This window comes from Schistocerca americana, chromosome 1, assembly GCF_021461395.2.
Source record: "Schistocerca americana isolate TAMUIC-IGC-003095 chromosome 1, iqSchAmer2.1, whole genome shotgun sequence".
NCBI lineage: Eukaryota > Metazoa > Arthropoda > Insecta > Orthoptera > Acrididae > Schistocerca > Schistocerca americana.
Genome location: NC_060119.1, coordinates 646,030,641 through 646,045,752, shown reverse-complemented (window position 1 = coordinate 646,045,752; position 15,112 = coordinate 646,030,641). Strand labels below are relative to the sequence as shown.

Below are 15,112 nucleotides of genomic sequence, written 5' to 3'. Positions count from 1 at the left end.
AGACAGTTCCTTGGTAACGGAAGCAAGATTTCTGAAAAAAAAAAACAAGACACTTTCATAGAATTTGTCGATCTATAAAAAAGCGTTAGACGATGTAAAACTCTGCAAGGTTTTCAAAATTCTGAGGAAAATAGAAGCAAGCTACATGGAAAGACGTGTGATATGCGATATATACAAGAACTAGAGGGAACAATAAGAAGATCAAGAATGAAGCACTCGCATTAAAAAAGGTGTAAGGCAGGTATGCAGTCTTGCGTCTACTGTTCAGTCACGGAAATAAAAAAAAAAAAAGATCACGAGTGGATTAAAATTTAGGGTGAAAGGGTATCAGTGATAAGATTTGCTAATGACATTGCTGTCTGCGGTGAAAGTAAAGAAAAATTATAGGACTTGTTGAATGGAATAAATAGGCTAACGACTACAGAATATCGATTGAGAGTAACCCGGAAAAAGAAGACAGTAACGAGAAGCGGCAGAAACGAGAATAGCGAGTAAATATATATTAAAACTAGTGGCCCTGAAGTAGCGAAGTTAAGGAAGTCTGCCACCTGGGAAGCAAAATAATCTACTATGACAGACGGAAAAAGAGGACGTAAAGAGCAAAATAGCAGAGGCAAAGAGGGCATTCCTGGGTAAAAGAAATCCACCAGTATCCAACAAAGGTCTTAATTTGAGAAAAAAATTCTGATTATATACGTCTGAAGTACATTGCTTTATGTATACTGTAATTATTCAGTATAGATAATGATACAACGGTGCGACTGACTTCGGAAAGTTAGACGCGTGTTACAAAACGCATTACGTTCCTGAGTCAATTTTGGAATCCGCGTACTTTATTAAAGGTGAGTAAAGTTCCTTGTATTTTCTTGCTGAGCTCTTGCGCAGTGATTTTAGTTTTGCGCACGAGGAAAATTCTTTCGGCATCTTTTTATTGCGACGATGTTATATCTCTTCTTTTTTGACCGTGTCGCATACAATTTGAAATAATAGTTTTCTCCTCAGCACTGTTTATCGAGAACGGAAATTCAAAATTCTCAGGAAAATAGAAGCAAGCTACACCCACTAGGTGAAATCACTCAGGATTTTTTGCAGCTGTATTCGTGCTATAAATACAGCTGCGATATATGAGGCACTCGGTCGTAAAACATTGTATCTAACAATTTTTGCCAATTGGGGATTTTGGCAACGTCGGACTCCTTACAGCTGATTTCATAGGTTGGTGAAGGAATCTGTGGGAGATGTGTACGTTGTAAGAAATTATGTTGGTAGTATGTTATGGTAAGTGACAGCTGACTGCAGGTAAAACATTGTAAGTAACAAACATGGCGGCCCGACACAGTCTGTTCGGTAGTGATGAACTTGAATCGAAAGTTTCAAGCGCTAACAATAATTCTGACTACAGTTCTTCCTGTAATGACGAAGATGAAAGCCTAGAGTATTATCCTGTTTATGAGTGCAAACAAATCGGATGCAAATTATTCCTTAAAAAGGTAAGAACAGATATCTTTATTTCTTAATCTGTTTGAAGTAAAAGATGGTATGTACTGCACTTACCAAGTTTTACTGCCTGTTCCGTATTGAAACTTTCCAAAAACGGAAATTCTGAACGTTCCTTTCATCAATTATGAACTGAGTACGTGGTAACCAAACTTCGTAAAACATAAACACAATGCATTATATAGAAATAACCGAAATAGGTTTCATTTTGACTCGCAAATTATAAATATGTGCGAAGGTGACCACGGTATCTACTAGAGTTACCATGTTTTACACCCACTAGGTGAAATCACTCAGGATTTTTTTCTATTATCATAGTGTAACTCAGCTCTTCAGAAGAAATGTCTACCTGAAACGTAAACACAACACTTTTACCTTACGTCCTGTAGTGTAGCGACTTAAGCGCTTGACTACCAAGCCAAAGGTCACGAGATTGAATCCTGGTCGGATCACGAAGCGTTTTCAGTTAATCTTCGGACCGATCGTTTTCAATAAGATACGAATTACGCCAGATACAGCCGCGGTTCGGCTTCCGCGATGAACTGTAGATCCTTCTCTTGCAGGTTGGGGATACGGGAACCTCCTAAGTGGCTTCAAGTTCATAGACTAGCAACAGAATCTGGAGGCACATGAGATTTATCCCTTGCACTTTTTTTAAAAAAGAAGAAGGGTAATGAGCTTTTCGATACAAGTATTCCTTGTTTTGTTTCAGAAATCGACCGCGTTCAATATCAACCAGGATTGTGAATCGGAACCGTGTACCAGTAGGTCTACAACCAACAGTTATGATGAAAACAATGCGGATGTAAGGTCACCTACTACTTCTGGAAAATCTAATCCGCCTAGTAGAGTCCGTTATGCACGATCGTCGGTACCTCTTGAACAAAAGGAAACTGTAGATGATCAGGAAAAATCAAACAAAAAAGGTAGAAAAAGGAAACGTGGGATAAACCAATAGGAAAAAAATAAAAAATTAAGAAATTTAGGTAAAAGCTATTTGTCTTATCGAGGAAAATGAAATCCACAAGCACCTCGAGAAGCAGGCACAGATTGCCTTTGTAAGAAAAAATGTTTTTCAAGGATTGATGCTGACGAACGATACTCGGTATTTGAAGAGTTAAATAGAATGGGAAACTATAACATCCAAAACGCTTATCTATTTGGTCTAATAGATGTTAAAAAAAACCTGCCAGAAGTACGAGAAGGAGTGGAAGTCCCTCTCGAAGAAAGTTTACCATTATTTACAATATCTTGGTTGAAGGGCAAAAAGTAGAAGTATGTAAAACTGCTTTCCTCAACATCTATGGACTGCAAAAAAGTAGGGGGAGAGTCGAAATTTAGGTTTAAGAAAAAACCAATGGCGCTCATACTCCACCATAAGATAAAAGAGGTGCACTTGGGCACCACAAGAAAAAGTATTCAGAAGACGATATAAAAAATGTGCATACTTTTATATCAAAACTTCCCAAATACGAAAGTCATTACACCAGGCGCAAAAATCCTTATAAGATGTCTATGTCTATGGAATACACAGTTAAACGTTGGCTTGAAGAATATACTCAGTTCTGTTCAGAAAGTAGTAGCAGTCCTGTATCTTCAGAAGAATATTTACGGAAGAATTTAATATAGGATTCAAGGTTCCTAAGACAGACACATGTAAGGACTGCGACTCAATGAGAATTGAACTGCAACAAACCGAAAACGATAAAAATGGCGCTAAAGTCCAAGAAATTGGACACAAAATCGAGAGACATCACCTACATGCTGCTGCCGGCCAAACATTTTTGCAAGTTGCCCCAGAGGACGAAGAAGCCCTTGATCTAACATTTGGTGTCCAACAGGCGTTGTCCATTCCAAAATCATCCACTGGACCTGCATTTTACAAAAGAAAATTGTTTTGCTACAACCTCAGCATTCATGATTGCTCCAATAACGTAGGGTACTTTTATTACTGGGACGAGGCTACTGCTAGGAGAGGAAGTGATGAAATTGCAAGTTGCATATTGAAACACTTCACCGTGAATGACATACAGTGCAAGAAGCTGATAGTAATATCAGATAACTGCTGTGGTCAAAATAAAAACTGGACAATAGTCGCTCTCTTGCTTAAATTATTGGCAAGTGGCCGTGTAAAACGTGTCGAACATGTTTTTCCAGTAGTTGGACATACTATGTTGCCATCAGATAGAGATTTCGGCCGAGCAGAGCAGTATGTGGGGGATCACATTCAGTATGTGTACTGCTCGGAGGAATGGAGACAGATCTTGCGTCCAACGCTCACCTCCCTTGAATGTGTACAGAATGCAGCAGGGAGATTTCTTACAAGTTTCTTCACTGAAGGCATTGTTTAGAGCACCCAAGAATGCAATTGCTGCGTCTGTCAAACTTCTGTTGGTCCGCGAAGAACCAGATTCTCTGACTGTTTATAAATCATATTTCGGATCTGGTGAAGAAATATCATTGAAGCCGAAAGGTAGTCCTCTTACAGAAGATTTTCTGGGAAATTTAATGCACCTTTTCCACTGCTATATAATACACCAATACCAGTCAATAAGGAAAAATTGCGCGATGTCCTCAGCCTGTTCAAGTATATTCCAAAGGCATATCACGGATATTACACGAGTTTAGTTCCTGAGCATTAAATGTAAAATTATTGTACCTAAAAACTACTAATAAAACATTTGGTAATGCAACTTTTGGCTACTTTATTTTATTTCCAATGTGATTATCATGTTACACCACTGCACTGTAAACATCCTGGTAAGGTTCTATCTATGTGGTAACTGCCACGTACCAGAAGCAACATTTAACGTCAGTTGTTGTGAAACATGGTATCTGGCAGATAACAAGGTAGCAATGTCTCACACGTAAATGAAAAATATGGTATCTACGGGCATCTTTCCTCTGATTTTAGTTCTTATATTCGCAAACAAAATGTTATGAGGAGCAGCTAAGGCGAATTTTACTTTTCAGTACACATAGAATATCTGCGCAACATAATTATGTGAATTTTGTTAGAGCAAGCTATTTGACATTTTCCTCAAAACTTAACAGCCGATTTCCCGTAAGTTTTCATTTCGTTGGTTACCATGTTTTACGACCGGACGTCTCATATTACAATGACATCTTTGTCTTTCCCTGATACAATAACTTCTGTTTATCATTCAGAAATGACCTTTAGTGTCGCAACTTTACTATTGCTCACGCAAAGAGCTCAAATACTGTAATACAGAATTCGTAAGACTTCATCTAATAACACGTCTTTAATGTGTAAGTGACTACAATGTAATATAAAGTAATGTATTGTCTCAATAACTATTCTTAGACACGGAACATCTACGTTCAAGGCACAGCAAATTTTATATTCTATAAAAGTAAAAGTAGAAACATTCTTACTTGGTTTTGTTTCTCATTCGGAATCTTTTAGCATTTGTTAGTGCGAGTTCCATAATTTTAGACATGGGCCTACAGTTGGTGCTGTATATTTAAATGTATAGTAGTGAATCATGGACTAAGGAGAACCTGGAAAGGGCGAGAACAGAAGCGTCTACAAAGAGGTTGAAAATAAGATGGGCTGATAAGGTATGAGGAGGTTCTCGTCAGAATCGGCGAAGAAAGGAACATGTGGAAAACATTAACAAGAAGAAGGGACAGGCTGCCAGGACTTAGGTTAAGACGTCAGAGAACAATTTCCATGGTACTAGAGGGAATTACAACAAAGATTATAATATATTCAACAAATAATTGAGGAGAGTGCAAGTGCTACTCAGAAGACTGATGACTCAAAAAAAATTCATTTCTCCTGTTATCTGTTCACACAGCGAGTTGTGCATGGACTATTGACATTGCTTTCTCTTCGTTTGTAATTCCTGAGCTAATGCAGCTATTCAACAGACTCGACAACATAAAGAACAGTCCGTGACAGGAAAGCCACATAAATACATATATGTATATGACTGAATTCGTGTTAGTGATTTTTTTTCTTTTATTGCAGGTCTGAGAAAAGAATATTCATATAGATATTTCCTTTGTTATGTGACTCAAGAACACAGAGCCAATGTAATCTCTAAATCTGACAAGTCAATCCGTGATTCATAAAACTTTCCTAACACGCCATGTGCAAACATGCAAAGCGTGATGGATTTTCGGAACTGGCGTCACACAGCAGTCGTTCCGATACGTTATCTTAACTCTCACAGAGGTTGACTTACTCACACTTTTCACAGAACGAAATTCGCCGTTGTTACGCGGAAATCCATACCTTAAGACGAACACACCACCTCTCAAATATCCGCCGTTGACCGCTGACGAAAAAAACCAAACCATTTATTTCGGATACGGCAGCCATTTTGCCGTTGATTTGTCTAGCTTTCCGAAGTAACTTACAGCATGTATGTTCAGAACTTCCTCGTTCTCTAACTGATCCATTCCCAAATAGTTAGCCATAAATAAAATAAATAAGAAGACGGTAAAACCAATGTCCGGTACAGTATCACGGCATCATTGTTCCGCTTCTTGAACCCTAAAATAAGCTAGGATATTATATGCGCTTATAATATACTCTTAACTCAAATGTAATGAGATATTTTTAAAAGACTGAACTCTTCCATGCCAAGCAGCATGGATTTCAAAAAGATCGACAATTCGAAACCCAGATCGTATGGATGTCAAACGATTTTATGACTAGATTGAGGGTTTCTTTTATCTTGGACGGAGAGTCATCGACAGGAACCGCGCAGGGTAGACGTGCGGTCAAGGTGCCTTGCCACGGTTCGCGCCCCCCCCCCCCCCGCCCCCCCCGTCGGAAGTTCGAGTCCTCCCTCGGGTATGTGTGTGTGGTTGTCCGTAGCGGAAGTTAGTTCGTTAGATTAAGTAGTGTGTAAGCCTAGGGACCGATGACCTCAGCAGTTTGGTTCCATAGGACCTTACCACAAATTTCCAAATTATCTATAGCTGAGTACAATAAGAAGAAAGCTGCACAAAAGTTCAGTCGAATCTTGATGAATTTCAAAGTGGCGCAAAGAATAGTGGTTTGCTTTAAATGTTCTGAAATGGACTTCACGAATCAAAAACACATAATTCATATGAATGCAACAATAGTGAATAGGGAAGCTCCAATCAGTCAACTCATACAAATACCTAGGCGTAACGATTTTTAAGCATATGACATGGTATGATCACGTAGTATCAGTCGCAGATAAAGCAATGCCAAATGACAGAACTGGCAGAATAGCTAGAATAGCACGGAAATGCAATCAACCTATCAAGGAAACTGCGCACAAAATAATCTTGCCAGCCTTCCTAAAATAATGCTCAAGTGTGTGGGACCCAGGCCAAATGGGAGTGACAAGGGATACTGAATGAACAGAAAGGAGGACAGCACGAATGGTCAGAAGTTAGTTTGACCGATGGGAGAGTGTAAGATAAATGCTGAAAAACTGAACTGGCAAACGTTTGAACCCCCTTAAAACATACTTAGAAAATTTCAAGAACCAATTATAAGTGAAGAATCTGGGGACACACTACTATTCCCTACGTGTTGTTTCCGTAGAGAATCAGAAGACATGAGTAGACGTAGATGTAGGCGATTATATTCGACTCGCAGGTTCGAGTCCCTCAGTGGGTTGTGTAATGACACGAGGAGCGACACCTTTGTGACTGCTACCCCGAAGAGGCGTCGTGTTGTCACCTGTGTGTCGCTTTTTTTTTTTTTAAGTGGAGCGGTGTATTTAAATGTTATTGCCTGAAACAAACGTTGGAAGTGATAGTACAGCCATACCATATGCACGTGTTACGCGGGAATAACGACTCTGCGTTAGCCTGAATTTCTCGCCTGAATTTCTCCTACACCTCCCGTAGACTTGTCCCGCGTCCGGCCATCCTGATTTAGGTTTTCCGTGATTTCCCTAAATCGCTCCAGGTAAATGCCGGGATGGTTCCTTTCAAAGGGCACGGCCGACTTCCTTCCCCATCCTTCCCTAATCCGATGGGACCGATGACCTCGCTTTCTGGTCTCCTTCCCCACAACAACCAACCAACCCGTAGACTTGAAGTACACTTTTTTATTGCCTGCCCAGTTCTTTCCTTCCAACCCTTAGCAATGGCCACGTGTGTATCCGCTCTGCCAAGATTGCCCTCTAAAGGTTCTACCCTAAGACAACTAACACATTCCAGATAATAACGAGGTTATGCTTTTTTATCCTAACAGTTAGCATGTTGTGAAATATGGGTTAAGAACGAGGAAAACCTGTGATTAATACTATGTCAGCTGTCTTTGTCTAAATAATTTCAAACTTCAGTAAATCGGCCAAAAACGGAGCTACCATCTTGGTCTCCTTTTAGGGATCAATCGTAAATGTTTGTATCGCTACCAGTTCAGCTTTAGTAGGAACGGAACTCCCAAAATGCGCACGCTGAAAGCAAACCCACGACTTTCTACTTTGCGAATTCCACATTCGCCCATAAGCAGTATCAAATCTCTAAGACTAATTACCCAACAGAAGTCAACAAAGCGTCGTTCTCATGAAGAACGAATGTCTTACAGCATTTAGGCTCCACGAGTTTATTTCAAAAATTGAAAAAGAGCGAAGTAGAGAATATTATCTTAAAAAATTGCACTGTTTAAAAATATGGCAGAAACCGAGTTACAAACTCAGAGACGTGTGCACAGTATAAAAATTACAAAAGTAGAAGACAATCCCGGACTCAGTACTGCATCGGATATAGTCAAAGTAAGAGCGCTAGGACAAGTCGCACAGCATTGGAGAAGCATGGAAGTGGATTTCGTTGCTGACGAGATGTAGTGTTCAAATGAGGTGGACCTAGACACTTTTGACTCGCTTGGCATATTCAGTAAGGCAATGGCTGCCCTTAATGGGAATTTGCTAGGATCGAAAACTGCATTAAAAATAATGTAAGTTACAAATGAATTAAACATTTCAAAATTTAAGTTACATTTCATATCAATGTGATTAAAAAAGTTGATCTTTTGACGAAAATAACTGCGACACTGTCGAAAGCGCCTAAATTGTTTTAAGCTCCCATCATACTCCTAAATTAACTTTTGTTTGGAGTTTGAAACGTGTGAAACAATCGTTAACAATACAGTTAAAAAACATTATAAATGTTTCTAAAATTCAGTACATGTACAAACAACCAGTACATGTACAAACAACTAGTCACAAACACTTTTCAAGAGCTTTATTTTTATGCTCTTACCGGATCCGGACTGTTGTGTCCGTCTTTGGATGACTACCTTTTCCTATTACAATAAAACTTTTTAAAAGTTTTGGTGGCTGGTTACGTTTTTCACAAGCAAAAAATGTTTATAATGTTCAATACTAAAATTTAAAAGACAGAGAAGGTCACGATTCTGCCTTTAAAACTATACATGGAAAAAATTTTTACAACTTTTTAAAAAGATCGTTTGATGATATTTTTAAAACCTCACCGACAGCTTGTTTGTACAGTGGTTAACGATTTACAGAGATGAGACTATTGGCAGTGCTATATGATTGTGTTGATAATACTGTAAATGAATCAACCATGTTTTCGATGGAGATGAAAGAATCAGTTCTACCGTGAGCCTCTGAAGGAACTATAAATGACACTGAATGTCATTGTGATTGGAAAATGGGAGAGAGAAAATGGCAGGAAATGGCAGAACGTTTTGTGATAAACTTAAGAGGGTTCGTTGGTGATTACGGCGGGTATGAAGGACATACGTCTGTTTGGGGAGTGGGAGTTTGAAGAATTTTCAGCGAGAGGGAATAAGGCTAGGAGCGTGGAAAGAGATATACTGGTGAACTGGTGTAGTAGGGAACGCAGATAGCTCTCTAGAGAGAAGGTGATTTGACAACTGGATGAATTGGCGTAGAATGCAAGTTGAGGAAAGCATACCGTTGCAGAAGGCGAAGCGGAGTTCATGTGTCGCGAGGAATGTATCGTATTTGCAAAATTTGGGACAGGCGGAGATTCAGACAACTCTGGCATAAGTTAGCATGAGACAGCTAAGAGATTTTTAGGTAAATATGTTGGTAGAAGGTTGTAGCCTACAATACGATCAGTTAGTAATTTTATTACTTTTATTCGGTCGAGTTTGGTGTTCGATGATGGTAAGGTATGGATTCCAGGTTAGTTTTCTATCAAAGGTTAGTCCTAAGTAGTTTTTTGTGTACGTAAGAGGAATGGGTTGTTGTTGCAGGAGTGATGGATATCGGTACGACCTATCGTCGAGTGATATGGCAAAAAATAGTGTCTTGGACTTTCTGTGTGTTTACTTGGAGTAAATACCACTCGAAAAGGAGATGAAGACGAAGTTGGAGGAATGTGTACTATGGTCACGGCACGACGTGTCCACTGCCCGTGGGCGAGAGACACGGTAAGAGGTAAGTATCGAGTGCGCATGCATAACGCGAGTAGGCAAGTCCTGTGTCACAGTTAGTGCTGTGCGTGGGCAATGGTAATTTAGGATGCAGTGTCGGTGCTAGCTGATATACTTACAAGCTGCTGCGACTTCCAGTGGCACTCTTATAGTAGGGGAGTTGGAGAGTGTGATGAGTATTTAGATAAGTGTCGCCGTGATAATATTGGAGGAAATAGGTAAGCGATGGGTCTTTGTAAATGTCTTCGTTGTATGTGATACAAAGAAGAGTAGATAGGACACATCCTTGGAGTACGATAGCAGTGGGATGAAAGATGCGACACTGCTGGAACCGGTGTGTGCATTTTATGACACAGCGGTATGGCTTGCTATAGGTGGTAAATCGTCACCAGGACAGCGTGATTTGCATGTTCAAATGCAGTAAATCAACAATGAGTTCAAGGATTTGTCACCTAACCTACAGTAAGCCAGATCGCCACTGTATAACAGACATACACAGAGCCTGGCAGTGAATCATCTCCTGGCGATAAACATGGCGAAGATCATGGAAAGCATGAGTTCCTACTCAAACGTAAAGCGGTTTGAACGCTTCGAGAATTTTATAGACAAGATCTTGTTGCAAAAATCTTTGAAGCCGTATCACTCCTGATACAATGACATCAATAAAAATGTCTATATGGCCTACTGATCAGGAACGCTCACGAATGATGTGTTGGTCCAAAGTTCGATCAAGCTGTCAGACGAAGAACTGTTACTTATATCCCCCTACAGACATTAAATTAAAAAGAGAAAGAAGTCGATACAGCTCAACAACGCTATTTTTCTTCATTGCCCGTCTTACCAATAATGGTTTCTTCGTGATCAGAATCATGATGACGTACGTAGCCTTAACGAGAAATCTCCCCATTGCCCCTCTCCACCTCTTCCAACCGACTCACTCACATTGACCTAAGACCAAGAATCTCCGTACGTGATTTATTTACTAATAGATTTGTCACTGTGTAGCGTGTACGATAAAGAACCCGACAATGAAGGCGACTTTAATTACAATGAATTAGACGTCCTATCTGATACCAGTTCCCTATCAGCAGATAAAAGAATTCTTACCTGCCGATCTGTCCCCTGACCGTGACATCATCGTATGACGTGTCTCCTCCAGAATGAGTGACATAGTTACAGTGGGAAGGCCACGAACCAGTGACAGGTTTTTAAAAACATTTTTAAATACGAAGTAGCTTTGTTACAGCATGAGGTGACATCTATCCACAGTTCTGAATTACTGGTCTTTTCCGTTCTCCAGATTTAAATCCCTTCGAGTACGTGTGGAATGTGTTAAAGAGACGTATTGCAGCACTATCACGTGTACCAACGACAATTGTCAGTTGAGGAATAGAACGTTCAACCATAAGAATTCCTTACCAACCTTGTCGCCAGCATAGGACCACGTTGTAGAGACCATGCCCCGCATTTGTAATGTCCAGGGGACCATCATAAATCTCAATGACTTCAATGTAATAACTGTCTTTGAATGAAAGTGTAACTTCTGTTCATCTCACTGCGTATTTCTTCAGTTACGTTCTGTACTATACTGTAGCAGTTCTTTATATACACAGTCGAAGTTTCACCGAGCTATGTTCAAAATGGCTCTGAGCACTATGGGACTTAACATCTGAGGTCATCAGTCCCCTAGAACTTAGAACTACTTAAACCTAACTATCCTAAGGACATCACACACATCCATGCCCGAGGCAGGATTCGAACCTGCGACAGTAGCGGTCACGCGGTTCCAGACTTAAGCGCCTAGAACCGCTCGGCCACACCGGCCGGTCCGAGCTATGCAACTTGGCAGTGACGCATCATATGAAAGTTACTTTCGTCCTTAAATTTTGCACTCTAGTGTCTTGTTTGGTAAAAAACGTTCTACAACCACGATCGCACAAATATTCATTTATTTTCGACAACTTCGACAGGTCTTGCTGTCATCTTCCAGTCTTCAAAAATTTGTGTTACAAATCGTGTTCATTTTGAGTTGAAACTTCAAGTCTCATATCAATGGATAAAATGTAGGACATTATGCAAACATTTACATTTTATCCAATAATATGACAACTTGGCATGAGGTTCCAACTCACAATGAACACGTTTTGCAACAATAAAATGGTTCAAATGGTTCTAAGCACTATGGGACTTAACATCTGAGGTCATCAGTCCCCTAGACTTACAACTACTTAAACCTAACTAACCTAAGGACATCACACACATCCATGCCCGGGGCAGGATTCGAACCTGCGACCGTAGTAGGAGCGCGGTTCCAGACTGTAGCGCCTAGAGCCGTTGGGCCACAGCAGCCGGCTTGTAACAATAATTTTTTTTGACGAGAAGATGACAGCAAAGCCTGTAGAAACCAGATATCGAAAATAAATTAGTATTTATGCGATTTGGCCCCTATTTCTCAGCGCGAGAAATTTCAATCAAGAGTATTATTTGCCAAATAACTAAATAACCTTTCTTTGTGACTGAACGAGACAACCGCTGAGACCACTCCACGTGTGGGTGACACATCGCGAAAAGCATCATGTTTACAACCGCGATCCCGGTTGTGGAACAAAATAGCGCGCAGCCGGCGGAACTTCCTCGCCGCCGCTCGTCGCAGATTAGATAAACCATCGCGGTGTGCCGCATGTCATGCCGCGCGCCACTCGCTCCTCATACGTGGACGCGATTGCTTGCGCTCCACACCTATTCACCGGCGACTCTTAAGCACCATGGATGAACGCTACGTCACCAGCATCAACTTGAGTGTGCGGTCGGGGCAGACGGCGAATTTCCGCCAGGTCAGGACCGAAGTGCGGGAATGGAGCCTGCAGAACGGACACAGTCTGCGAGAGGAACAGCGGCCGCTGCTTTCGTACGGAGGGTCCCCTAGGACAGCACGCAGTGTGCTCACCGTGCAGCCCGCGCCTCCGGCTAAGGAGAGCCGCCTCTCGCGCCTGCAGTACCAGCACTCTCTTCACCTGCCGCAGGACCGCATCTACAAGGTACGTGTACGGGTGGCCGCCACTACCGCTTGCAAACGCAATTTCTGGCGGTCACGACTCAGGGCATTGTTTCTAGCCCATTGGACTCAACACTTTCTAAATGGGACGAAAGCCCCCGCTGATGTAACTGCAATTTCGGGAGTACATCAAGGAAGTGTTATAGATCCGTTACTGTTTATTATATACAGGGTTACAGGAATATTTATTTAGACATGTAAACGTAAGAAACGTTACTCCTTCTGTGGCGTTATGAACATAGTTTGTGTAATTACTTTTAGAAGAAGTACATCAACGAGTTATAATTTTCTTAAATACACCGAAGCGCCTACGAAACTCGTATAGGCATGCGTATTGAAATACAGAGATACGTAAGAGGGCAGAATACGGCGCTGCGGTCGGCTACGCATATATGACAAGTGCTGTCTCAGTTGTTAGATCGGTTACTGCTGTTACAATCGCAGGTTATCAACATTTAAGTGAGTTTGAACGTGGTGTTATAGACGGCGCACGAACGATGCGACACAGCATCTTTGAGGTAGCAGTGCAGTGGGGATTTTTCCGTACGACCATTTCGCGAGTGTACCGTGAATATCAGGAATCCTGTAAAACATCAAATCTCCAACATCGCTGCGGACGGAAAAAGATCCTGCAAGAACGGGACTAACGACGACTGAAGAGAATCGTTCAACGTGACAGAAATGCAACCCTTCTGCAAATTGCTGCGAATTTTAATGTTTGGCCATCAGCAAGTGTTAGCGTCGAACCACTCACGAAACACATCGGTATGGGTTTTCGGAGCCGAAGGCCCAATCGTGTTCCCTTGACGACTGCATGACACAAAAGCTTTACGCCTCACCTGGACCCGTCAACAGCGACACTGGACTGTTGATGACTGGAAACATGTTGCCTGATCGGACGAGTATCGCTTAAAATTGCATCGAGTGGATAGACGTGTGCGGGTATGGAAACAACCTCGTGAATCCATGGGGCCTGCATATCAGCAAGGCATTGTCCAAGATGGTGGAGGCACTGTAATGGTGTGGGGGGTATGCAGTTGGGGTGATATGAGACCCCTGATACGTCGAGATACGACTCTGACAGGTGACACGTACATAAGCATGCTGTCCGATCACCTGCATCCATTCATGTCCATTGTGCATTCCGACGGACTTGGGGAATTCCAGCAGGACAGTGCGACACTCCACACATCCAGAATTGCTAGAGAGTGGCTCCAGGAACACTCTTCTGAGTTTAAACACTTCCGAGGGCCACCAAACTCCCCAGACACAAACATTATTAAGCATATTTGGCATGCCTTGCAACGTGCTGTTGGGAAGACATCTCCACCCACTCGTACTCTTACGGATTTATGGACAGCCCTGCAGGATTCATGGTGTCAATTCCCTCCAGCATTACTTCAGACATTAGTCGACTCCATGTCAGGTCGTGTTGCATCACTTCTGCGGGCTCGCGGGGACCCTACACGATATTAAAGCAGGTATATCAGTTTCTTTGCCTCTTCAGTGTAGCATATTATTTTTTCAGACAGGATTGAAGCAGTACGCCGAGAAAGTTCAAAGAAGAGCAGTACGTTTTGTATTATCACGAAATAGGGGAGAGTGTCACTCAAATGATACAGGATTTGGTGTGGGCATCCCTAAAAAAAAAAGGCGTTTTTCGTTACGGCGAAATCTTCTCGTGACATTTCGATCACCAACTTTCTCGTCTGAATGCGAAAATACTGTATGTTGTTGACGCTGACCTACATAGGGAGAAACGATTATCATAATAAAATGGAATAAATCAGAACTCGCACAGAAAGATATAGGTGTGCGTTTTTTCCGCACGCTGTACGGGAATGGAATAATAGAGAATAGTTGTGAAGGTGGTTCGATAAACCCTCTGCCAGGCACTTAAATGTTGTTTGCAGAGTATCCTTGTAGATGTAGATGTAGATGAAGCTGATGTACCAGGGGGACCGGAAAGTGATATCTTTTCTGCGCACGTCGACATTAGTTTGCCATTTATCAGCTCACTGTGTACTTCAAAGTCGTGCCAAAGACATTTTAAGGTTGGAGTGATTTATTTACTCGTAAGTAAGTAAATTTTAATTTTTTCGGCTTATGGTGAAATGGCCAGTCAAACAGTGGTAGAGCTACATATCAGGCACTGTATGCTTTTTGAGTTTCACAAG

The 15,112-nt window shown here is 41.4% G+C and overlaps 1 protein-coding gene across 2 annotated transcripts in view; it reads left to right on the top strand.

Moving 5' to 3' along the window:
- The first annotated feature begins 12,590 nt into the window (after positions 1-12,590).
- LOC124607793 (calpain-A-like) overlaps positions 12,591-15,112 on the top strand; it is a 241,886-nt gene continuing 239,364 nt past the window's right edge. For both annotated transcript variants that reach the window (XM_047139935.1, XM_047139934.1), the window contains exon 1: positions 12,591-12,918. In XM_047139935.1, coding sequence (XP_046995891.1) covers positions 12,646-12,918 — 273 coding nt within the window. In that variant the 5' untranslated portion in view covers positions 12,591-12,645. The remainder of the gene's footprint in view (positions 12,919-15,112) is intronic.